The sequence below is a fragment of the Martes martes genome (assembly GCF_963455335.1).
Source record: "Martes martes genome assembly, chromosome: 3".
Classification (NCBI taxonomy): Eukaryota; Metazoa; Chordata; class Mammalia; order Carnivora; family Mustelidae; genus Martes; species Martes martes.
Window position 1 is genome coordinate 160,925,003 of NC_137890.1, and position 26,444 is coordinate 160,951,446.

Genomic DNA, 26,444 nt, shown 5'->3' on the forward strand with positions numbered 1-26,444 from the left:
CAAATATAAGCCCTCCTGGGAGACAGACAAACTAACCGACTCTTTTATATGATTCATATAACTTTCCTTTATGGGGGCCTGTAAAGAGGGGAGGGAGGAGTGTATAAATGGACATCTGAGGAATGCAGAAGAAAAATTTCCCCTACTTCAGAAAATCTGCTTGGGACAGTCCTGGAATGTTGATTCAAACTGCTCTCCTTAATAGTCTGTGAAAACATGTTTCCATGAAATAAAACAGAAGGTGAATATCAATGCTATAAACATTCTTCATCCAAGCTTATTGGAAAAATTCAACAGCCCGGTAGATATAAGCAAAAGATGTGAGCATATCAACAGAACACCAACCCATCAGAAAATGGTCATCCCAGACAATGAATAAACAGATTTGTGCATGCACACATGTACATGTACACACATAAACACAAACACACATGAAACAACCTGGCAACATTGTAAGTTTATATAAGTTTATGTTTTAAATAATGATACCGAAGGCAAGTCAACTACAGACAAAAACGATATAAGAAATTGGTGTAAGTTCTTGGAAAAACAACTTAACCCACCCTTGAAAAACACGAATCCCTCTCTCCTCTCAATGAGCTGCAAAACACTGGCTGAACCCTAAAGGGACCACGGTTCCACCTCGGGCTCATCCATCAGGCCATTTTTGGAAGGCACTTTCTCTCCCCAGCACAATTAATTTGGGTATCACTGGAATTACTTATTTATCCCTTGCTTGTTTATTATACAACCCACCCAATGTATATTTTGACCCTATAGCCATTTGGGTTTTCTTTTATTTTCTACTAAGCTCTTGGAAATACTTCCACATTAGAACAGTTTAGAGAGGAATGTTATGCTTTCATTTAGGAAAAAGTGTTAACTCTTCTACCTCATTTTCTGCTTTGCTCTAAAGAAGCCCTTCTTCAATTGTCAAAGGATTTTATTAAGAATGTTTTTTGTCACTGAACAAACATGACTAGCATGTTCGGTTTAGGTGAACTCTACATCTGTTAGCCCATATTTCCATATACAGAGAGCTATCCTGAGAGCTGGCACAGCCTTTACCAAGCCTCGTGAACAAATAGTATTTGTTCTAATGAAAGACAATAAATTAATAGAAATCTGTGATCACAGTCTGTTCTTCTCATTGCCACCAACGTCCCAGCAGTTTATTACCACTGAGGACAATGAATGACACTGTTTCCGAACATATATATTTCGCTCTGGTTTAAGCAACTAGTAGCTGCTTTGAAGCAGTACCTCTTGAAATTTGTATATGGTTCCACAATAAAAAAAGTTTTAGATTTGACCCGGCTCACATACACATATAGCTAAAGTTCCTTGAGATAATACCTACCCTTACTGTATTCAACACTAGTATCTCTAGTCCTCCCCCCACCCCCACTTCCTTCTTTTCTTTCTGAATATCAGCTGTGACCAGCTACACTGATTTCAGGATCTCTTAAAGGGTCAGAACACACAGTAGACAACCACTGCTTTAAAGCCGGTTACTGCTGGCCACAGCTGCTGACTCAGGGCAGCACGGCATCTGGGTGTGGATTTGCCCCACACCTCTGCCTTTTGCTTTCCCTCCAACCTCTGCCACTCCCCAAATACCATCTGCTGTACTCACTGCTCTTCATTCTACTTTTCCCCTTTTCATCCAACTCATCGTTGTCATGACAACTTCTGCAGAGCGCATCTACCCAAACGCAGTGGCATAACACAAGCATTTCCTTTGACTCACATTCAGGAATTTAGAAAGAGCACAGAAGGGTGGACAGTTTCTGCTCCATAACATCGAGGTCAGGTGGATTCATGGCTGTCTCTAAAGGCCATCTACTCCCATGGCACATGCCATTTCCTCATGATGGAATCAGGGGAGTTGGACTCCTACATGGACCCCAAGACCAAGGAGTTCAGATTACCAGGCAAGAAATGTGTTGCCTCAGAAGTAAGGAGGCCCTTTTTGCAGCCATCTACTGATTATATTGGGTCACAAATCCATCCAGTTCTGGGGGAGGTAAATTGGACCCCATCTCATGATGGTAGAGCGGCAAGTTCTAGAAGAACATGGGACAGGAGGTGGTGTCATAGTCATGTTCCAAACAGTTCTTCCCAACCTCACTCCTCATTCCCACGAAGTGAACCAACAGTCTACCATGGAGGTAGACCCCGATGGGCGTCAACTGGCACTTCAAATTCAAATGTAATCCAGCCTAGCTGACCACTGTCCTCTTCCTTTGTGTTCCCTATCTCAGTACTACCGGAGGAAAAACAAAACAAAACAAAACAAAAAAACCATGTGTTATGTTTTAGACAAACATGCCAGAAGCAACTTCCCACAAAATGTAAGCAGATGGAAGAAGAGAATTCAATGCAGCAAGGACGTTCCATGCAGTCTAAGGAATTCTGTCCCACAGGGAACACAGGCAGATTTTATAGTCAGTCTCTGGGATAAGAGGGGCAAGGAGCCATTGTCCTTGGAACAAAGAGTTAATGGCTCATGCTGACAGTTGTTACTGAGCAGTTTCAGTGGTTAGGTATATTTTCACACACCCCACGGTGTCCCTCCCTCTCCCATCCCTGACGGCATGGGGCATGGAGCACCCCTGGAAAGGATTCTCCTTGTCCAGGTTCTACATGACCATCCTTCCTTTCATACAAGCTACAAAACTTTCATGTGACTAGAGAGGCAGCATGAGAGCTTAGAGCAGCAGTTCTCAAAGTGTGTTCCATAGACCCTCAGCCTTTAAGAAAGTATCATTTGCCAAGTACTGATATGGTACAAAGAAGAATATCCACAGTTATCTGAAAAGGCTATTCAAATGCTCCTCCTAATCTTTCCAAGCATACATCTGTGTGAGGCCAAATTATCTTTCAGCAAAATGATATAGCTCAACAGATTAAAGGGGGAAGCAAATACAGGAGTCAGATTTTTTTTTCTATTAAGCTAACCATCAGTGAGTTTTGCAAAAACTTCTATTGCCATTCATCTCCCTTTTTGTGGTGTAGAAAATACACTTATTTTCATAAAAAATATTATTTATATGAACACCTATTGGGTTAGGCTTACTATTATTATTTTAAATGAATTATCATTAGTAAATGAGGTTATGATTTTAAGTGTATTATGAATATTGATTTTTAAAAAGATTGTAAGTTTTATTTTTTTTAAAGAATTTATTTATTTATTTGACAGAGATCACAAGTAGGCAGAGAGGCAGGCAGAGAGAAAGGAAGGGAAGCAGGCTCCCCGCGGAGCAGAGAGCCCAATGCAGGGCTCAATCCCAGGTCCCTGAGATCATGACCTGAGCCGAAGGCAGAGGCTTTAACCCACTGAGCCACCCAGGCGCTCCAATCAGTTTTAATTTCCAGTATGATCAAAATTCATAGATATAATCCACATAAACCAAAGTCCTTTGGGGTCATCAATAGTTTTTAAGACCCTAAGTAGGTCTAATAACCAAAAAGTTTAAAAACCACTGGTTTAGAGGTTGAATTCATAGACCTGACTGCTGAAGCTTAACGTCATTGACTATCCCATTTAGTAGCTGGTATTTGACTAACTTCAGTAAGGTATTTTAAAAAATGTTTATGCCTCAGTTTCCTCGTCTCCTGAGAGAAGTAATTACTCCTCCCTCACAAAGTAGGTGTAATGAAGACACAGAGCTTACAATGGCACTTGGCAGACAGGAAGTCCCCCATACAGGAAAGTCATTATTATTATCCCCCAAAGGCCATCAAATTGGTCTCAGCAACCTCTCCCCCATGTGTTCCCTCTCAGACCCTGCACTAGTTCTGGTGTCTGGTTTCTTCTCTAGTTTAGGTCAGCATTCACGTAGACTCCAACCACTAAATCTAAAGACAACTCTTGGTCTTCTTTCCTAAGCCACTGGTCAGTTCATGGCTGTACATCAGAAACTAAAGCCGTATGTGCTATGGTGAGTACTGTGAAGTGTGTAAACCTGGCGATTCACAGACCTGTACCCCTGGGGCTAATAATACATTATATGTTTATAAAAAAATAAAAAAAATTTAAAAAGGAAAAAAGAAACCAAAGCCATCTCTCAGCAAGCAAGGTCGGAATCCATGAACCTGCCACCCAGTTTGGTAACCAAGGCCTTCTATAGGGTGCCATCCGAGCTCTGGAGCCGGGTGTTCATAGCAGGTACCTTGAAGAACACTTGTTCTGTAGAGACTGTTTCACGCTACTGCTAAACAAAAGGATGCCATCATAGAATAAGCTGGGAAAACTAACTGGTTATCCCGATTTCTTCCTTTCTGAAGTAATTTCCCAAACCATTCAAAAGGTGTTCATGTGCCGTGTGGCCAACGGACTGGAACCCAGAAACTACACATGTGCTGTGTTTACTGACTAGGGAATCTTGTTGCAAGAGCGTCTCAGGAACTAGTGTATGAAAGGACACATGTGGGGAACACTGCTAGCCCTATCTCTCAGTGTTTGGGGGCAGATTCTTTGCTGTTTCCTAAACTTACCATGCTTCCTGGTTTTTGTTCTTTCTATTCCCACAGCAAAGGGTAGTCTACATATTATCTCCCAACACTCGATGCACATACCCTCCCCTCTGCAAAGCCTCCTAATTTCTCAAATCAGAGTTAATTATCCCCCTTTTTTGTTCCTCTGCTTTTATTGAACTAAAATTTCTGCCTTCTGCTTTGTTTCAGTTAGTTGTTGGTATGTGTTTCTTTCACTAAATTGTGACGTTGTGGGGGGAGGGGGCAGCAAGGGATAGAACACGGATTCAGGTCACTATTTAACAAGAACCCCAGGGACACCTGGCTGGCTTAGTGGGTTAAGCCTTTGCCTTCGGCTCAGGTCATGATCTCAGGATCCTGGGATTAAGCCCCACATCGGGCTCTCTGCTCAGTGGGGAGCCTGCTTTCCCCCCATCTCTCTGCCTGTCTCTCTGCCTACTTGTGATCTCTCTCTCTCCGCCAAATAAGTAAATAAAATCTTTTTAAAAAAATTTTAAAAATAACAAGAACCCCAACAGCAAAGGCACAAGAGAAACTAACATTCTGTTTTTACTCAAGATTTAATTCAAAGTTGCTCAAGATTATTCCCTCCTTACAGTTGAATGAGATATCAAGTTCTAAAACAATGAGCTATTGGTCCACCTTACCAACTGAAAAAAGTAGTAAAATTAAAACATTTGACAAGTGTCATAAAGGAATCCATCAGAACATTTTAGACCAAAAGCAAACACAGAAACTACATGTCCCGTCAATGATTGCTTTAGGGTTCTCCAGAGAAACACCCCAATAGGATGGATGGATATATAATATATTCAGCCATTTTATATGTAATTTATGGATTTATATTTACATATAATTTATATATAAATTTATTATAAGGAGTTGGCTCACATGATTATGGAAGCTTAGAAGTGCTGTGATCTGCCATTTGCAGGTTGGAGATGCAAGAAAGCCAGTGGTGTAAATTCCAATCTGTGTCTGAAGGCCTGAGAACCAGGGACCCGATGGTGTAAGTCCCAGCCCAAGGTCAAGAGAAGGCAGATGTCTCAGCCCAGATAGGCAGACAAAAAGAAAAGAGTTCAACCTCCCTCTACCTTTTTGTTCTATCCAGTCCCTCCATGGACTGGATGATGCCCACCCACAATGAACTTAAGTTCATTCAACCATAAATATTTACTTAATTCGACTACGTGTCAAGGAGATGGGGAAGATACAAAGATGAGTAAGAAGAAGTGCTTCGTCTCAAGAAGCTCCTAGCCTAGAGAAGAAGGGAAAGAAAAGGACAAATTATAATGAAGAAAGTGCTTATGGTAGAGAAATCTACAAACACTATTGGAACAAAAATAAAGAATTAACCTGCCTGGAGGAATCCAGGAAAGCAGCACTGTGTTTGTAGCTCTCAAAAATATTTTCAAATCATATCAAAGGCTCTAAACAGAAGGGATAAATAGGCTTTTAGAGTTCTGGTAAGTAATCCAATTAATGAAAAGCACTAATATTTACATTTCTTGTTGATTTGGCACAAAGTATTAGTATCAGTGAGGAAAATGTGAATTTCCTACCATGCCACTAAAGATCAGTGACAACACCCAAATCGTTCAAAGTACACTAGATATTGGTCACTGCACAAGTAATCTTGAAAAGCCCTGAAAGTTTACAGCGTGTATGTAAAAACATTTTGATGGAGATGTTCTCCAAATCAGAAAACAAAGCTAAAAATTTACATAAACTGTAAAAGAAGTTCTCCTAAACTTCCAATAGAAAATTAATTTTGATACACCATGTTATTCTCTCTATAGAAATGCTACTGCCAAATTACTGTCAGATGAAGAAGAGATCAAAAGCACTCAGCCAAGCCTGGGGCGGTGGGGGGGGGGATATGATAAAGGCATGCCAGGGAGTTAACAGAATATTATATTACTTAAGTGGATTTTTTTTAATGTTTATAGTATTTGTTAGCTCTTTAAAACTGTAAGTTGTTGTGCTTTGTATTGTCATTTAAAAGTGTTACTTTTGTTTTCAATTTTGTATTTTTTTTTCCTTAAAAAGAACTTACAAAACTGAATAGCTTCAAGCCTACCAAACGCAGATCTCCCCTTGACAGGACACTGCTCTTCCTCAGTCCCTTGCCTTTCGGTTTTAACCTCTAACCCTGGATTAGCCCCACCTAATAAGTGTAGAAGGAATGATAGAATCAGAAAATCATTCTGCATGGCTCCCCCTGAAACAACCAGTTCAGACAAGGGCCATCACTGGCAAATACTGAACCAAAAGGTAGAAGGTTATTAACAAGCTATCTGCATGATGTCCAATTACCACTCCCAGATTGTTTTTCAAGTGCAAAGGGCTAGATGTATCCTTACAATGGACACTATCCTAATGGATTAAACTAAGAATTCCTAACAGAGGGACAATCCGGCATTATGTCCTTCCTGTCATGATGTAATATATTTATTGTGTACCCTGATGGCATCACCCCATGAAGTATTCTTGCCAACAACCCAGTTTAATCTGGATGTTAGTAAACCTAAGTACCTAACTTCCAGTTTACAGAAATGCGGGGGCTAAAGGAAGGAGCTAAGTAACCCTATAAGTAAACAAGAAATCCAGAAGTTGGAACATTCTACAAAACCTGGTGTCTTCACAACTTTTCCATGAGTTATTTCTCAATGTCATAGTAAAATAAAAAGGTAGAAGGACTGCCTTTAAAAGGGAACAAAAAAATACAATCAAATGCATGAACTTTAACCATATCCTAGTTCTCTTATGTCTCTACCCCCCCTTCCCCAAAAAAGCACAACAGTTACAAAAGACATTTGGAAAATTTTAAATCTAAATCTAAACTAACTACTAAACAACACTGGGGAATTCCCGTTAATTTTCTTCAATATGACAACAGTAATGTGTTTACATAAAGCAATATATTTTTAGGAGATACATGCTAGAAGTTTTTAGGGGTGAAGTTACTCTGATGTGTGCAACTTACTTTCAAATGGTCCAGCAGCTTCTCTTTACTTTGAAAATTTTTACAATTAAAAAAACTGGAATAAGTAACAAAAGGCATTAAATCTATTTTTCTCTCATTTGGTCAATCTAACCAAGAAGTTTTTCGTAGAGTCAGAGTAATTCCTCTCATCAAACATTAGCAGTGAAGCAGTACCAAAGCCTAGGGGCTAATGTTTTCAGAACTGTTGTATTATACAAAAGAATCTCTTAGGGTCCAAATGCAGTCACGGCCCGCTTAATTTGTGTTTATGAGTAGCCCAAGGGGATTTTTAGATTGCTAACTGCCATTCTGGGTGGAAAAGTCAAGCAGGATCAAGGGGCAGGGGAGAGACAGAACTGAAGCAAACAGTTTGACTTATTTTATTGATTTTAGGAAGAAAAAGAAATAAGATTCATTTCAGGGGCACTACACACTTCCAGGGATTCATCTCATAATAAAAATGATGAGAGAAGTACTTTATAATTTATAAATACCCTCATATAGATTACCTCTTGGACTCCTCAAAACTGACTTAGGAAACAGAGAAAGCAAGTAACATTCCCAATGGATAGAGGAGGAAACTGAGGCTCAGAGAGGCTGCAGGAGTCCCAGGAGGTCCCACGGCTAGCATGTCGGCCCAGATCTTTCACACATGACCACTGTCCTCTAGTGCAGTCACTGAGGGGCTGTCTCACAGTGCGCAATGTTCATTTCCCAGAGCTTCAGTGTGGGACTAAAGAGCCTTGGGCTCATCTGAGAAACTGCAGACGTTAGAAGTAACACTTGGCATCAGACCACCTTTCTTCCATCAACAGGAAGGGGAGTGGGTGGGAAGGATCAAGAGCCCAGTCTACACAGAGGCAGCCTCCTGATGGGCCCTGCACACTTCCCTTCTGGGCTGCCTCTGGGGCAGGGACAGGTCTTCAGACATAGTCCCCGAGCAGGGTCCCAGGACAAGCCAGGGAATGGAAGAACCATGCAAGGCACAGCAATCACTGAAAACAAGGGACAAACAAGTACTGTGAAAAGCAAAAGCACCAGCAGATGAGTGTGATTACTTCACTCCCCTGGTCAAGTCCAACCCCTCACGGTGCCTAATGGCTGGCTGTTTGGAGTGGCTTCCCTCCATAAGACGCTGTAACTGGGGGAAATTACTAATTCCGTGGCTTTCCTAAAACACAGAGGTCCACCAAATGTTTGCTTGGCAGGTTTTTTTTCTCCCCAGAGGGCAGCTCATTAAGTCTGACAATAAAGCAGGCTTTGTTCTAAAGATTTACAGTGTTTCCCCAGTGCAAATTCTAATTGACAACCACCAGGAGAATAACAATGCAGAGCAAAGAGAGCTCTGGTTTCTTCTATTCTTCCAAGATCCATCTCAAAGAAGCACTCCTCGCTTCTTAGTTTCCTGGACCAGTGTTTAGCTTGGTCTTTATTTAGACACAGGCAGAAGCAGATGCTTGGGTATCAGAAGTTTATCATTCAAAGTAGTCAAATCTTAAAACACCAAAAGATTCATTCTCTCAAACTTCAAAGATAGGAAATTTCATGTAATTCCCAGGCTCAGGATATCAGGTCCCTCCATGCAGAATAAGCATATTACATTAAAATGCAACCATGCCTTTTCCATGGAAGGGGGGACCCTAAAAAAAAAATAAAGTGCATGATGAGTGAGAGTCTTCAGAAATGGTTGCGTGAGAATATTAAAGGCATGGCTATTCAAACGGACTCATCGTGGAATAAAAGTTCAAGTATCGAGGGAGTGATTTCAATATGAATGCTGGGTGTTGCGGTCACAAACAGGAGTCTCTCCTCTACACAGAGAAGCAAGTCACATCAAGCAAGTCAGGGAACTGTGAGTGACAAGGTATAGAGAGGCCTGTTCAGACAAGGGACAGACATTACTGGACCCTTTTTCAAAGAAAACTTTGAAGATTTTGTTAGGCTTTCTTCGTGGAACTGTCACAAGGTAACAATACAGTTGCAAATGAGTGGTGTTCAGTGGTCACATCACTGCCTTTTGCAGACCAGCTGCCAATGGCTGCCCGTGATGGGAAATTAGCATTAGAGAAGGGACTCTCTCTTAAGGTTACTGGGCTGAGGCATGGCACAGAGAGAAAATTCTCATAAGTACAACACCCAACACAGCCACAGGAACCAAAAGCAAAATAAAACTGCCGTCTGAAAGGAAAAACGGGCAAAACTTTAAAAAATTTAAAAGAAAAACAAACAAAACACCCTCCTTACTTCTTCCTGAATTTCCTCCTTCTCCAAAGAGTATCTATCTGGGTCCCTACAGTAAAAATAAACAAAAACCATGTGCTACCAGCAGCCTGTACAGACTAAGGGAAGCGATACTGGTGGGAGGTAGGAGAACAGCACAATTCACCCTCCTCTTTCTAATCAAAAGCAGAGAAAGGAGCCAAAGTGGGAAAGCACCCCAGCCAGGAGCACCAGACCAGGAGTCAGGAGATCCGCACCCTTACTATGCTAGCGTCTACCAAGAAGTGTTTTGAAAAGTACCTTGACCTCCGACTCTTCTTGTCCTCATCTGAAAAGTAAAGGATTCATCTAGATCAGTGGCTCCCCCACTGTATTCCTTGGAGCCCTGAGGTTGCCTCTAAGATAACCACAGCAAGGCAGGGGTAAGGCAAAGGGAATGGGGCCCATGCTTGCTCTCAACCCTAAATAGTTCATCATTGATCCATTTTACATATTGAGATTGTGAGTCAAGTCTTCTGTTTAAAGAGTTCTATCACTAAGACACCTCACAACTGAGATGGCTTAAAAGTACCAGGCCAACATGTCTTGTAATTTTTTATCTCTATGATTACGTGGTTTCTACGTGCCTCTCTGCATTACTATTATTAGAATTCAGAAACAGACAGTCTCATTGATACGGATCCTCCAGCCCGTGTATCAGGTTCTCTTGTTCCTACTTAAAGGGTGAGGGCTCTGAAGCTCAGACAAGGCAAAGTGACCCAAATCATAGGGCTTGGCAGTTGACAGGATTCAAACTCAGAAACATCTGACATTAAAACGAGTAAGCTCAGTGCCGTCCTTAAAGAATAAACTTTGCTGTAACAAAACAAAACAAAACAAAAACCGGTTACCTCATTATTATGACAATTTTTTCTCCCTGGAACATCAGGTTCTTCATTTGTCTTCTCTGGGAGTAAACACTTACCCTGGCGAGATGAAATGAATAGCCAGAAGTTCTGCCCAACAAGCCAATCTGTTGGGTACAGGAAAGCCCAAAATGTTGGCAAAGCCTCCAGGGCAATAATGGTTGTTAAGAACTTTCAAAGCAAACAAAACTCCTAGAAGAGAGTAAAGAGCATACAAATATCAACAATCCAAATGTGGCCATAATCCACGTTTACAAAGAAAACTAACTGAAAATGAAAATGATTATTTGACTATATCCCACTTCTTGTTTTGAAACACTCTTTTCTTTACAAGTCAACCCAGCTTTTGGTAGAAAGACAATATTCAAGGTAATTGTTCTTTTGATATTTCTTAACGCAGAAGTTTATACTGACTTGCAGTATGCTGGAAAATAGACAACATGTAAAATGGGAATAAAATACCAAAAATGGTACTAAATGCCACTGAACTCTTCATGTCAGAATCGTTAATTTTATGGCATATGATTTTTAACTCCATAAAAAAAAATAGCAGTAATGTGTATTTTTCTAACCTCTTTGGAAAGACATGTTGAGGGTAGGGCATGTTTCCTTTCTTCTCCCACAACTGGCACTATGAGGATGTATCTTAAAGGGAAGAGGGACAGACAGCAGGGAAAGTAGAGGGAAGAGTTAGATTTCCTTCTGTTACAGCACTAGTTCCCTCCTTCTTCTTCACATTCTAATTCTTAGAACACCTCATTTTGGCCCAGATGGCCATTTCCGTCCTCTGAGATATAGGGAGAGTAACCATCATGGTTCCTGAAATACAGTGAGCGTGCCATCATAAGGTGTGGTACATGGATTTAAGAGGTTATTGAGAGGCATACTTATCGTTTTAGAGAATTCCTTATCACAGATACACCACTGGGTCTTTCCACCATGAAGGAGCCAGTGTGTATTTTTAGAACTACATCTCCTACAAACTACCTTGGAGCAGACCCTCTTGCAAACTGTCCAAGAGTGAATGATGTAGCATTAAAACAGAATAGCATGATCTTCTTTCCCCTGCTCCAATCATCCTTCTCTCCAAAAACCAAGCTCCAGCAATCCTTAGCCACTCAGAATTCAGTTCCCTCACCAAATACGGACGCTCGCCTCATAAAATGACAACAGTCACACCTCCCTTACTATCTTCATGCATGCTCCCTTAGCAATTTGTCTGCCTTACCTGAGAAACCTACAGCACAGTTCCTTCTGAAGCCAGGTTCATCCAAAAATTCTGCAAGAGCAAATTCCAAGAACAGGTACAGCACTCCAGTGAGCAAGGAGAATGTGACAATGACATAGGCAAACCATCGACTGCCCAGTCTTCTTTCCAGATGTATTCCTTTCCAGAGCATGGATGCCATGTTGAAATACAAATGCCAGTCGTCTGCATGATGAAGAGGAGAAAGCAGTAAGCGCTGCCAGTCTTTTTGCTGGTAACACTTTTCCACGCTAAGGCAGGACTCGAACAGCGGTTTCAGAGGATTCAAGAAGAACCAGATGTTGAGAACCAAAGTTGCGAGGGTGACGGGTGGAATATTGCTGATCCCAACATGGAAGATTTGAGAGAGGAGCAGAATAAGTCCAGCGTTAATTCCCCTTGATCTCCGCTGCATAGCTGGATATCAAACCAGTGCTGCGAAAACGCGGTCACGTTTTAGGAACTGGGAAAGATACACAGGCAGCCAAACCTAAAACATAAAACACACATGAAAATCGGTCAATTAAGACTTAATACACCGATAAGGCATGCTCACTTAAAGATGAGCTTACATTGTATATATCCCACATCCCATCTGAGAGAAACATTTTTTTTCCAGTGTCTTCCAGAGTAACATCAGGATGCTGTCCTTCCTCATTTTACATTCTAAAATAGAAATTTTCTCCCAAATCCCAACGGACCAGTTAATGGATACGTATGCTTTCTCTGACAAATACGCCATGGAAAAAAAAAAAAAAAGAGTTGCCTTCTTATAAACAAATTTGTAACCTCGTAAAAAACCTAGAAAGACAGTGTGTAAATATTTAATAATGATTTCTACTCAGAACGCTGAACAGGATTCTTTGCCCCCTTAATTTTTTTAAAGAAATATTTAATTTTGATATAGTCAATACATTCTGCCCCAAAGTTTTTTGGTTTTTTTTTTTAAGATTTTCTCTTTTATTTGACAGACAGAGATCACAAGTAGGCAGAGAGAGAGAGGGGGAAGCAGGCTCCCAGCTGAGCAGAGAGCCAAATGCTGGGCTTGATCCCAGGACCCTGGGATCATAACTTGAGCTGAAGGCAGAGGCTTAACCCATTGAGCCACCCAGGTGCCCCGCCCCAAAGCTTTTAAACTTCCATAGGCAGGTTTTAAAATGCAAGCATTTACTATCTTCTACTCCATAATGTCAGTTACCAACTGCTAGGCTGCTTTATCGTCACAAAAATTTCTGCATTCATTTATTCATTCATTTAAGATTGTTTTTTATTTGACAGAGAGAGAGCAAAGCAGGAGAAGGAGCAGGCAGAGGCAGAGGGAGAAGCAGGCTCTCCACCAAGCTGAGAACCCGATGCAGGGCTCGATCCCAGGACTCCGGGATCATGACCTGGGCCAAAGGCAGATGCTCAACCGACTGAGCCACCCAGGTGCCCCAAATTTCTGCTTTTAAAAGTCACTTGCTATGTGCCGAATCCTAGATTCAAACACAGTCACCGTGTTTAAGGAATTCATTTCCTGCTAAGAAGTAAGCTAACCATTGCCACACTATGTTCTGAATGCAGTGACAGCAGAAGACCACATCTGAGATACATAGGTCAGCCTGAGGTGTGTTAGTCTGTACTGTGGTCTTACAGAATAAAATGGAGTTACTAACAAGAAAGAATGCAAAATTCAGCAGTATTTCTCCACCCTGCGCCCCCTCGCCCCCCTCCCCCCGCCCCAAACCTGGGCTGTCCTTATGACTTGCTCCAGCTGACAGTATGCAGACAAAAGGACACTAGTTCTCAGTGTGGGCCTTGAGATGACCGACAGCCTTCTGCTCTTTCTGGAAATGCTCTCAAGCAACCAAGTGGACATGTCTGAGCTAGCCTGCTAGATGAGGAAAGACACAAACTCCAGTCACCCTGATGGCACTGGCCACTGGCCAGCTTGTGCCCCTGAAGCAAAGCTGAGTAGCTGACCAGCAGCTGACCACAGTCACAGAAGTGAGTCCAGCAGAACCCAGCCTAATTTGCTGAGCCACAGAACAGTGAGCTAAATAAATCGGACTGTAGCTTCGCCAAGAGTTAGAGTGGTATGTTACACAGCAATCACTAACCAATACAGATGGTATTTGCTTTGGTGAGGGCATTGGTTATCCTTATGGGAAGAAGCTAGCAAAGAAAGAGACAAACTAAAGATACAAAAGATACACAGAAAGAATCAAGTCCTTAGAGAGAACAACCTTGTCTGTTGTAATAGGAAGGAAGAAGAAAAATGTCAATTGCAGATATAGGTCCAGAGGCAGATTAGGGCCGGGATGCTGGAAAAAGTTCTCATCTAGTGGTTTTTATCTGTGGAGCTTCCTGGGCTCCCAACCAAATACGTGACTTACTCTGATCAAAGATTCTCATTCAGACAGGACACTGGAAGGTACGTGATCTTTGGGGCAAAAATGGGTACAGTTCTACTTAGAAGCTCTGAGACCTAGTGCAAATTACTTAAACTCTCTGAACTTCACTTTTTTCACTTTAAACTAGAGATCATAATACCTCCTTTCCAGGATTATTGTAACACATCTGGAACGAAGCAGATGCTAAATATACAGTGGCTACATTTTTCAATACTCTAAGGTAATCTCACCTGTGCAGAAAAAGCTTTATGCAAAAGGTAGCATTCTAACAAGGCTCAAATGTACTCCCCCATCCTCTTCCCATATGCATTCTAAGAAATGACCAAGAAAAAAGTTACACATTAATGTGTATATGTGTGTTTGTGTACAGCCCTGTTATTAGCACAATCCAAGTTTTTTTTTTTTTAATTGCTATGAGCTTATTATTATAGCTCTGTAGCATTCTCAGGAATTAGAGAACTTAACAAAATTTCAACTGAAGAGCTCCTGGGCTATTGTAGAGAAACGGTCTATATTTTTCACGTTGACATTCAAGTCTACTTTCAAATCTCCAATTACTGTGATGTTTTTTGCAACATTCCCTAAATAATTTTATTTTTTTTAAAGATTTTATTTATTTATTTGACAGAGAGAGATATCACAAGTAGGCAGAGAGGCAGACAGAGGGAGAGAGGGAAGCAGGCTCCCTGCTGAGCAGAGAGCCCGATGCGGGGCTTGATCCTAGGACCCTGAGATCATGACCTGAGCCGAAGGCAGAGGCTTAACCCACTGAGCCACCCAGGCACCCCAGTCACGGTGCCCCCATCACAAGGTGCTCCCAACCCAAGAGCTCCCAGAGTGTAGCAGAAATGGCCAAGGGCAGAATCAGCTTGTCTGTTTTGATCACCACTGATTACCTAGAGCCCAGTATAATGACTGGCATATAGTCAGTGCTTACCAGTTATTTGCCCAAGGACTCAAGATAAGTATTTTCTAATATATCCACATTATACAATAAATAAGACTGACTGAAAAGACTACAATCTGTTCATCTTCTAAGTATTTTTCCTGCAATTGTAGCAACCTTCCCCATAGCACTGTGCATGTTATTCCATTTACGTTTTAGTCCCAGAAAAGCATTCATAACATTTATCCCAAATTTACAGAAATAAACCTCTGATCCATGTAAAGTGTATTAATAGGTTGTTTTGCCAGAACTATTTGATTAAAAAGTGGCATTTTAATTATGTAGTAATACACACTAGACAGCACTATATCAAAGTCGTGACAGAGAGAAATGGAAGACTTCTTGAAATATTCAAAGGGAAAATAGCCATATTTACTTTTAATGAGAAATTAAAAATTAAACAGGTACGTAATAAGAAAAACTAAGTGGCTAGAACAAACAAAAGAAACTGAATTTGTAACTTGGGAAACCAATGCGTCTCAAGGGGGAGAGAAAGGAGTTTTATAAAAAGGGGAAAAATCTAATTACAGTGATTTTCAATTCTACTTACAAAGCATAAAATACTTCATCATTATCATTTACTAGGGTGGTAAATGTCTCAATTTTCAGTTAAAATGTTCTATATCCCCAATCTGGCATCTGATAGTAACAGTGTTCATCAGTTCACCGGTTGAGGTACATTTGGGTTGTTTCTGCTTCTTGACTCGAATGAACAATGCGGCTAGGAATAGTCGTGTATAATTTTTTTGGTAGGCACACATTCTCAGTTCTCTTAGGTATATACCCAGGAGGAGAATTGCTGGGTCATACGGTAACTCTTTGTTTAACTCTTTCAGGAAATGCCAAACTGTTTTCCAAATTTCAGCATCCTATTGTATTCTCTCTAGTGGTATAAGAGGATTCCAATGACTCCACATCCTCAACACTACTTGTCGTGATCCGCCTTTTTCGTTTTAGCCATCTGAGTGGGTGTGAGGTAGTACTGACTTAGATTTCCCTAATAACTAATGACACTGAGCAAACGCCTAAATTTTCTTTGCTTAAAATGTAATATAAGCACACATGCTGATAGGTCTGCAAAACCATACAGACAAGCTCGTACCCTCTCTCTCCCACTCTCTCTCCAAGAAACAGTTTAACAAGCTCAGGTCGAAAGAAGGCTTCAGAAAAGAAAGAGAGAACCACAAAGAAATCATTCTGGTTAGCCTACCAGGATTTTAGCATTGTCATCCCTCTGGATGGGACGTGTTAAGAGTGAAGTGAGTGTACCTCACTAGCAGGGGCATAAGCTAGGGCCCGCTCACTTGACAATACTGTAAAATCGTTGTGAAAGTAACAGAGGGTTAGTATGTTTTACCGCTTCAAACAAAGCAAAAATGCTATGGATATAGCAGATTATGTTAAACATAAAAGCATCCCCTGCTTCTTAATTTACATGAGCTAGGCAACAAATTAGCACATCATAAATACCATGTTAACTTGGTCAAAACATACACAAAAACACAATGTGGGTTTTTTTCCCTCTAGGAATGAACTCTCTCTAGGAATGAACTGGACTCAACCATTTCTTCTCACTCCCTCTCTCAGGAAATGCTATCATTCATGGCTTTTCTAAACCAAACACAAGAATTGTTTTCTCTACTTCTTACTATAAGGCCAATAGATGAGCATTTTAATCTGGCACAAAATAAAATTCTTTGTTCTTCCAAGAAAACTTCTTAGCATACTTTTACTTTTCCTAAAAGGTATTAGCTTCCTTAGGTCCTGAAAGAACCCAATTACAAAATGTACATTTCCAAAATATTTTTGAAAATAAGAAAATGGTACAGTGTAATATGTATTTGCATTTAGCAAAAAACAAGAATTAACTAAATGCTTGCAAAGTAATTTGTTTCCTCTTTTTAAATATATGAGTTCATTTCAAAAAGCTTACATAGCTTATAGGCAATATAGGGTTGTTAAATGTAACACATAATCATATGAGCAACATGTAAATTATGCCTTTAAAACTTAATATTTAAATATTAAGTATAACAGCAAATGGTATGGCTTTGCATCACTCTCCCATGCTCAATTTACCAGAATGCATCAACCACCTGAGCTGATTAGTAAATGGGGGGTCCTGGGGGTCCTGGGTGAAATCTCTGTCAGAGTACCATAATTGTTTAATGGCAAGTTGCACATAAATGACAAATTCTTCTAGCCATCTGGATCTGTTAAGTGGCTTCATGAACCACAATAATGTTAAGGTCAAAGAATCAGAGTGGGACTCTGTTTTCCTATTTCATATTAAAGGCAGAGAGATCCAAAGAAATGAAAACACTCAAGTGAATGAAAATTGACTTCATGAATAAAAAATGAAAACAGGAATCAAATTATATTAAGAAGGTAATGGGGATCTAGTCATGAACATTGTGACACTCTCAGTAATTACATCCTACTCACAGAAATATCTACAACTTGGTCTCTTCCAGAAGAAACTGGGAATTGAAAGCACTTTTGCCTTCTGTGGGCTTCTGAGACTTCCCTTCATTCAGTGATTCTCCAACCTCATATGCTTCATCATTAGAACCACATGAGAAATTGTCTTATCTGGCTTGGTATAACCATTAGACTACCTCCCGAATGCCAAATAGCTAAATTGTTGACTTTAAGCTACCAGCCATAGAGTTTTTAAGACACAAGACCTCTTTTCCTTCCTCTTTTCCCTCATCTACCATCCCTCCCAATGAAAACAAATATTCATGTGGAAGGCAGAATCCTTACCCTCTGAGGTGGAGGGGATTTAAGACCACTAAAACAACATAAGAAGTAACAAAATGTTTCAGTAAGTAAGAAATCATTAATAAGGGCATATATTACGTGGTGACAGACCTCACCAAAAGTCAGACACTTATCCCTGGACACACTTCCCCCAAGCCACTTATATAATGCCTGACTAGATTTGGTGAAAATCCAATCTCATCATGTTATCCCCTGCCCCCAATCCATCTTGTTTCTCACGTAAGATGGCATTCTCTACAACATCATCATAAAACTGAAGAGTGTCATAATTAATAGAATGGACTCCGAAGCCTAATGGGCGCATTCAAATTCTGACTCAACTGCTCGGAACTGTATGAGTTGGTCAAAGACTCAGTCAGTCTGTGCCTAAGTTCCCTCATCTATAAAATATATCCTAAATAAAGTAAGACTTGCCTCAAAGTTGTTGATGAGTTAATATTTGTCAACCATGCAGGACTATACTTGCAACATAATAAGCCTCTACCAATGTTAGCAGATATTAAAATTTTATGCTCCTCATCTGATCAACTTCAAGCATTGCAGCCTATGATTCAGTCTTAAAAATAGTCACATACTTCCCCAATAACTAATATCTAACACATACATTTATAGTTTTCAAAGTAGTTATGTCTAATTTGTTTCATATAATTCTCACAAATGTCTGAACACAAACTTAGTTCCATGTTACCCACTAGCTGGTCTACCTGGCACTTGCCAAGAGAATCACCTGACTGTCCTGCTACCCATGCTGAAGCATCTCTTTAGAGCTACCCATATGAGGAGCAGCTCAGTGGAGCTTCTGCCCTTGAGACTTTCTGGGGATGTTCCAACTTCAGACCTCAGCTTTCTCTGTCCAAGGTCCTTAGTTAGTGGCCATCTCCAGATGGACAGTCACATGGGGCACTCTCACCACCAGAGATCACCAAAGCAAATTTCACACACATCCCATAGCTTACATTTTAAGTGTCCCCATTCCAAACACAACGGCCCAATTTAGTAGAAATCATGAGAAATTTTGGTGGGAAACAATGAGACAGAGAAAGAAATTCCATTTTTCTTGTATAGATAAGCCAAGATGGCAATGCTTATAAACTGGACTATTAGGACTCAAATCCAGTCCCTCCCACCAGACGGTACTGCTTATTTGGTGATCTCTCTCTCTCTGCTGTGACCCTTGCTGCTACCGCCTATTCCTATGAATAGGAATTCCTATGAAGTTGTCCTAAAAAGTCTGTGTGTCCACAGGCATTTGTTATATGCCTCAAATGTCTGCAAGTGGTTAAATAAAAATCTTTGAAAATTCTAGACTGTGATCTAGAGGCAGGCCAAGAAATAGTTCAAAGTTCTGCTTCATAATCAATATTTTTTTAACTTAACTCACTACACGAGGAACTCTGAAAATGCCAGCTACTTTTCTTTCACATAAATGCTTCTTGGAGGGTAATCTCAAGGTTGGGGGAACTTTTTAGAAAGTATGAAAAGGGAATAAACAAAGTTTCATGTTTAGTTCAATCCTTATTAACATGGTGTAAAATTTTATTAGAACTAATTTAAGTAGTAATGAGGGAAAAGTGATTAAAAGTGTGAAGATTTCAAGACTTAACCATTTAGCAAAGGGCTTCCTTTTATGAAAAGATCTCACCAAGAGAGATAAAGCAGAGCAATACTTTTTAAGTTAGATATTGCTTTCAACAATAATGAGGGTCACTGAAATATGTCTATTTAAAAAAAATTATTACAAGGAGAGAATTACATTTTTAACACTGCAAAAGACGTAAAAAGCATCTTAAGGTAAAATTCCTAGAAAACAAACCCATGTGAAGAAATTCTGGGACTTAAACAGTAAAGTTGTTGAGGGCAAAGGCTATGTTAGAAAAGATTCAGAAAAAAATGGGTAAGACTTGCATAGTTCAGAAATATACAGACAGTGTCTATTGGGGGAGAGGGTTAATCTCCATGATCATCTCCCCATACCCCAAATTAACATAAATATAATTAAGAAGAACATGCCTGCTATACAAACACACCTTCAAGGCATCCCCTAGCTACTAGCCCCCAATCCTGCACCCCACTTCCAACCAGATTTCTACTTCTGAGACCCTTAGATATAGAAATTTTAGAGCCATCAGAATTTCTGGAGCCACTGCATACAAATATTTTAATAAAATATATTTTGTACACACAAAAATAACTGAGGCACAACTACAGTGGTAGCTATGAAAGATTAGTTTCAATTAAATATGGGCAAGTGATTTCAAATAATATAATCACCTACTCTGAGCCACAAAAATACATGCCCACAGCAATAAATGGAATCACCAAAGGAAACTGTCAAGTCAGGACCTGATAATCTGTTCTATCCTGTGGATTCTTAACAATATGCAGGAAATGATAAGATTCAGAGTGCTTAAGGCAAAGGTTCCTGCAACTTCACCTAGGAGGAATATGGTGCAGTAGAAAGCACACGAGGTTAAACCCAAGGCATGAGCTTCCATCCTGGCCCCACTATTAAAAGGACAGAGAGGCCAAGGAAGTAAAAGATAAAACAAGAAAACAAAAAGCCACCAACACTACCACAACAAAAATCAAGTTTTTCTACTTCACTAAGAGCTGACTGAGGATGGGAAAAGGCTTTACCCAAGGCGGAAGGTATTGGTGATCATGGATTATCTTGATGGGTTCCTGGGTCTCTGTCCTGCCCTCACTGTCTACCAGAGCCTGCCCTCCTCCACTGTCCCATCTGACTCTGTGGTCTTGGTCACAGAGATACTCTTGAAGTAGTAGTTGGGCTGAGGCTGCAGAACTGGGCCAAGCCCTTTTAGGAACCAGAAAATCAAGATTACTGTCTTCTGTGGCTCTATAATGGGGCCACATGTCATCAAACCTGTGGAAAAGTCTCTGGTTTAGGGAACAATGAGTTGGCTTCGCATAAAAGCAAGACTCGGGAAAGGAACTACAGGTTTAGGAAATTCTTTAAATAAGTGTCAAGAACACTAACAAGAGAAGAGCTATGGGTGCCTATTTATTTACACAGAGGAGGAGAAATCAAGATTCACTGTACATTCCAAAGAACCAGGGATTTTGTCAAAGTGAAAGGAAAAGACAAAGCCTTGGTCATGCTGAGCAATATTCTGGGGAATCCCCACAGCAATTTGAAAACTTTAGGTAAAAAGCATAAAGAAGATTAAAAGGAACCAGAGAAACTATTCTCGGTGAGATAGCACTTTCTCCCTTGCTTCTGCCAGCTACCCTGGTTCTACCCAGCCTAGGTCTGGCTCCTCGCTTTGGGTCCTGAACGTCCAATAACACCAACCTCTGGAATGGTCCATCCCTTCAGGCTGAGTAGAGTCAAGCTGACCCAACTAGTTTGAATCTAGTCCAAAGACTGAACTATATTCCCCAAACACACCATCAAACAAGGAGAGATATACAGATGAAGAAAGAGAGACATAGATGCAGACACAAAGAGAAATCTATCCATTCGGACTGGCAGAAGAGAGTTCAACTTTCTCTTAGCCAGGAAGATGCTAAATTTTAAACAAGGTCACTTATGTGATCAGTCAACAAACAACACACTGACCATCGACCACAGGCAAGGCAGAGTTATTAGGCTCAGAGGAAAAGACAGTACAAACAACTGTTTCTTGTTCCAATCGAGTTAAGAAGTTGCTCTGGGGCACCTGGGGGGCACAGGTGATTGAGCATCTAACTCTTGGTTTTGGCTCAGGTCAGGGTCTCAGGGTCTCAGGGTCATGGAATCAAGCCCCACTTCAGGCTCTATGCTCAGCACAGGCTGCTTGAGACTCCCTCTTCCTCTGCCCGGCTCTCAATCTTTTCTACAATAAATAAATATATCTTAAGAAAAAAGAAGTTGCTTTGATTATTCCCTGTACATAATGAGAGGCAAGAGTGCTTCACCCCCACAGGGTGATAAAGGATGTAGATTTAGGGAAACACAAAATAGTTCTACAGAATTACCCTGTTTTTGTTCTATCATGGTCTCAGAAGAGTTGACTAGGTGATTCTGTAGTAAGCAGGAGTCCTTCCATGCACACAGATACTTCTCCATTACCATTGCCCATTTGCTGAGGGCTTTCAAACAATTTCACTGGAATCGGGGAGGGCTATTCAGAAAATCATACACAGACACAGGACGTCTTAAGTTACCTTGCCTTGGATTTTGCGGGAATTAGGTCATCAGGAAAGGGGGGGCAGTGTAAAGGTCCCCTCTGCTATAACCTGCCTAGCATTGCACACATCCATGTGCAAGACCAGGATGGTGGCCCCTGAGAAGGGCAGTCAGGCCTTGTTCCCTCCCTGCACTTCCCTAACTCTGGGAAAATCACCAGCATGCAAAGTCTAGATAAGCTGGGGGCCTTCTGATTTCATAAATCCAACCCAAGCAACCATTAATGGGAAGAACCATTTGTGCAGCTTTGTAATGGCAGAACAAGAGACCCTCCCCTGAGGCCACTGTAATTACTAAGCTTAGAACACTGAGTACTTGACCTTATTTTCTATTACTCTTCTTTGCCCACTTTCCCGATCAGGTCATGCTTGTCTCCAGGTCTTTGCTCAGCAAAAGCAGTGGTTACAATGGCCACCTTGGATCAGATGACCCAGCTGTTCTGTTTATTAGCTGCATTAGTTACCTTGAGCAAATTATCTAATCAATCCAAGCCTTGGTTTCCCCATCTGTAAAAGTGGTTGGTATGAGGATTTAATTAGCACACTCTTGATGATTATAGCAATTTGTTTTGGTATTATTATACATTGTTTGGGCTTCGCTGAGAAGCAGACACCGAGACAAAGGTCTCTATGCAAGTAATTTATTTTGGAGGTGACACACTTAGGATTTATGGAATTTATTTAGGAGGCAACTGACTAGTAGCGGAATGGGAAAGCAAAATAAGGAAAGCAAACAGCCAAAACTGTGTGCATGATTAAGCAAGCCATCATGATGGGTGCTGGGGCTTAATCTCACTGGGAAATCCCGGAGCTAGTATAGGTATGCCTCAGTGCTATCGCCCACAGGGCTGAGGGTCTGCCTTAACTCCTTGTTACTTGTGGCTTGCCACAGCAGGCAAAGCAAGTGACAGGGGCCAAAGAAAACACTCAGGCAAAGAACTGCAAGTCTTGGAGGCTAGAAGTCCATCAGAATGCATGAAGGGGATGTGGGCAGGGCCCTGTTAGCATCACTCCCTAACCCAGGACACATTGCCCCCCATTCCTCCCAATCCATTCAATTCCTCCTCAGTTGTAGAGCCCAGCTCTTGTCCAGGCTCCTCACTGACAGGCTCTCTGACCACGACACTAATGTCCCACACTGCTCTCTGAATGGATGACCTACCATTGTCAACAGGATGTCACCAGACCCTATTGTCATATCTTCTAAACTGCATGTTCTGTGTGTCTTGGGGTTCGAGAGCACATGCTCCAGAGTACAAATTGGTCCCACAGACCAGTTTTAGCATTAAGTATTGTGCAAATTTATGCAAGTCACCTCAAGTAAGCCTCAGCTCCCCGCTACACAAAACAGGGTAGTAATTACAATAGCTAAACATGATCCTAAGATTTTTGTAAAGATTAAATGACTGAAAACACCAAAGTGCTTAAAATAATGCCCAGCACACAGTAAACACTCATTAAATCTTAGCTATTGTCTTAATGACAAACAGAAATACTCATTTTCTACTGATTGATAGTTTTTCTAAAATACAGGTCTAAAAGAAAAGTCAAATCACTGGCTACAATTACACACACATATTACTAGTTCATCTTTGGTAGTACTGCTCTCAAACCTTACATGGGTGCTATTATCTGATAAAGTTAATGTGCAGATCTGGACCAACAGATGGAGGCCATGCCAATGGCCCGGCCCACATCACCAACCTAAACTGTAGTCAGTCTGTACTTACAAGAAAGGCCTCACTGTCAAGGAAATCTAAACACTTACACCACCAAACTTCCATCTCTGGTTTTAGCTAGCTCATCTTACTCTAGAAAACAGGACCTGCCAGCCTCATAAGGAAATCCCACACCCTCTAGCCAACCATACCTGTTTCCACAATGCCTCCTCTAATACCCTATATACCATTTGCCCTTGCCCAAAATCCTCAGGAGAGAGTGATTCACTGTTTGTTGGGTACTCTATCCCCTGCCCCCAAATCCATGGATTGTTTTCCTTTGGAAAAAAATACCAAACTCATTACTAAATTGTTCCATTATTTCACACATCCCATTCAGTCCTCTAAACTTTACTAAACAGGTATTATTATTTCCCCATTTTATAGATGGGTAGAAATTTTAACCACAATAAAATCTGGCTCTAGAGTCTCTGTTCTTCAAATGAAGTTGTGAGTCAGGTTTGTCTCTGCAGAAAAGTTGAGAGTTTTTAAGGTAGTCTACAGTTTGGCTCCAGAAAATAACTTAAATTACCATTGAAATGGTCCTATTAGTTACTACCTTCAGTGGACTCATTTCCAGGTAAGCTAATCGCAGGGTAGCAGAATATGCCACCAATATATACCACTTGGCATAAACATTTTTTTCTGAGTTGAAGGCAATTGGGAAGAAGCAGATATAAGTAAAGGTCCTTGCTCTCCCCTGTTTACCTAACAGCAGGACATGAATTTATAAATGTTCTCCTCCTTAGCTACCAGGATGGACAAGGTTAATCACTAGGGACAACCTTTGATGTCGCATCAGTGGAATCTACGCAACAAACTTTACTAACTAGTTTGTATCTTCCATTAGTTCCCCCATATATCTGCTTCCCATAGAAACTCAAAGTCCTTTTAGTCTTGTTATTTCTCCAGAAATGTACTATTCTTTTGTTAAAATGCTATATAAGCCCAAGTTCTAACCATCCCTTTGAGTTATTCATCTCTGTGTACTCCCAAACACTAATAAAGTTGTTTTTCTCGTTGATCTGTCTTTTGTCAGTCAGGTTCACAGGGCTCCAACTGGAGAACCTAGGAGCATAAAAGGGTATGGAAAATCTTCCTCTCCTACACAAATTTGGCTATGAGTCTTGATATGAGCCTCTTCAGATTGCAGAGTGAGTTTGCCTTATATGGATCTCAGTTCTTTGATGGATCTAAGAAGTCTTGATTTTCAGACTGTTCAGCATTTATCTGTTGTGAGGACCAGGGTGACAACTTCTAAGCTCTACACATGTCAGAGCTGAAACAGAAAGTCACCCCACTATCTCTTAATAACACATATGATACTTTAACCACCAAAAAAATTAGGAAGGACCTAACCTCAGTCTGAAGAGTAATAGTCTTTCCCAAGAAAGGGCAGTCGGTGACTTCCACTAAACATGTCAAAATGTATATGTATTTTGAAAATATTTCAAATATAGAAAATCTTACTACAGAAAACTTTTACTGTTTCAAATCTAATTGTCTTCTTGATACAAGTCAATCTGTAGATCTATATTTAAGAGAGTAGTACAAAGTAACATTCAAACACCCCACTTCTTTTGGTTAATTATCATAGTCATAGCCAATGGAAACAACAAAAAATCAATTTAAGAATCAAGTCAAAAACAAAAAAGTAACAATAATAAGAATGTCATTGTTTTTCTCATTCTGGAATATATACACTATACAAACAGAGATGCTGAGGAACAAAAGCCTCCATGCCTCCTCTGACTTTCTCCCACCAGGGCCAAGCACCTTGCTGGGAAGGACACCAGAAAGTATGGGTCTGGGTGGGGGGTGGGAAAGTGAAGTGCACCCTGCTTGGCATTCTTTCACACACCCCCACCCCCAGTCCTGTCCTACAAAGTGAGGTTTAATCTGAGGATGAAGTCACATAGAGGCAAAAATATCTTTTCTACCTTTTAAGAATTGCTGGAAAAAAGGATCACTATCCCAACTTTTAGCCCTGTATTTTACCAAGTCTCCAAAAGCTGCCTGGTCACAACATGTCACTTTGCCTTTGAAGAATGACTCATAAAAATGCACCTTCATACTATTTGAGACTTGACACTGATCACACCCAAGGGACTGCCACATAGGAATCATCTTCATATTATGCAATCAAACTTACTATTCCTTGGGCAAAATACCATCAGAGCTAGAAAAAACTTAATTTCTCCTAATAAATGGAAATGCTTTCTTCTGCTAAGAACCACTTAGCCATTTGGTTGTTTATCTCCCCCCCCCCTTTACTTGTGTCCTGTGTCATTTCTAAAGTGAACACTTTTTGGAAATAGGCAAATAATGTACAAATATGTGCCAATTATAGAAATGTTAAGTCAATCCAATTCAGAGGCTACCTTAATGAAGCTTCCTCACCTGCACCAGGCTTCAAAAGACAAAAGAAGGAAAGATATTTCTAAGAAAGGAAACAGCATGCATATGCTGTTTGCATAAATGTTTGAACTGTATTATTAGAGAAGTGTAAGTTAATTAGTCGGGTCAGTTCTGCTATAGTGCTTGTTTCGTAACAA

General features: G+C 40.6%; 1 protein-coding gene across 4 annotated transcripts in view; it reads right to left on the reverse strand.

Moving 5' to 3' along the window:
* RHBDD1 (rhomboid domain containing 1) overlaps positions 1-26,444 on the reverse strand; it is a 124,922-nt gene that overhangs the window by 88,642 nt on the left and 9,836 nt on the right. For all 4 annotated transcript variants that reach the window (XM_080799137.1, XM_080799138.1, XM_080799139.1 and 1 more), the window contains exons 2-3: positions 11,843-12,350; positions 10,674-10,806 (exon numbers count right to left, since the gene is read on the reverse strand). In XM_080799137.1, the coding sequence (XP_080655263.1) occupies positions 10,674-10,806; positions 11,843-12,275 (566 nt within the window). In that variant the 5' untranslated portion in view covers positions 12,276-12,350. The remainder of the gene's footprint in view (positions 1-10,673; positions 10,807-11,842; positions 12,351-26,444) is intronic.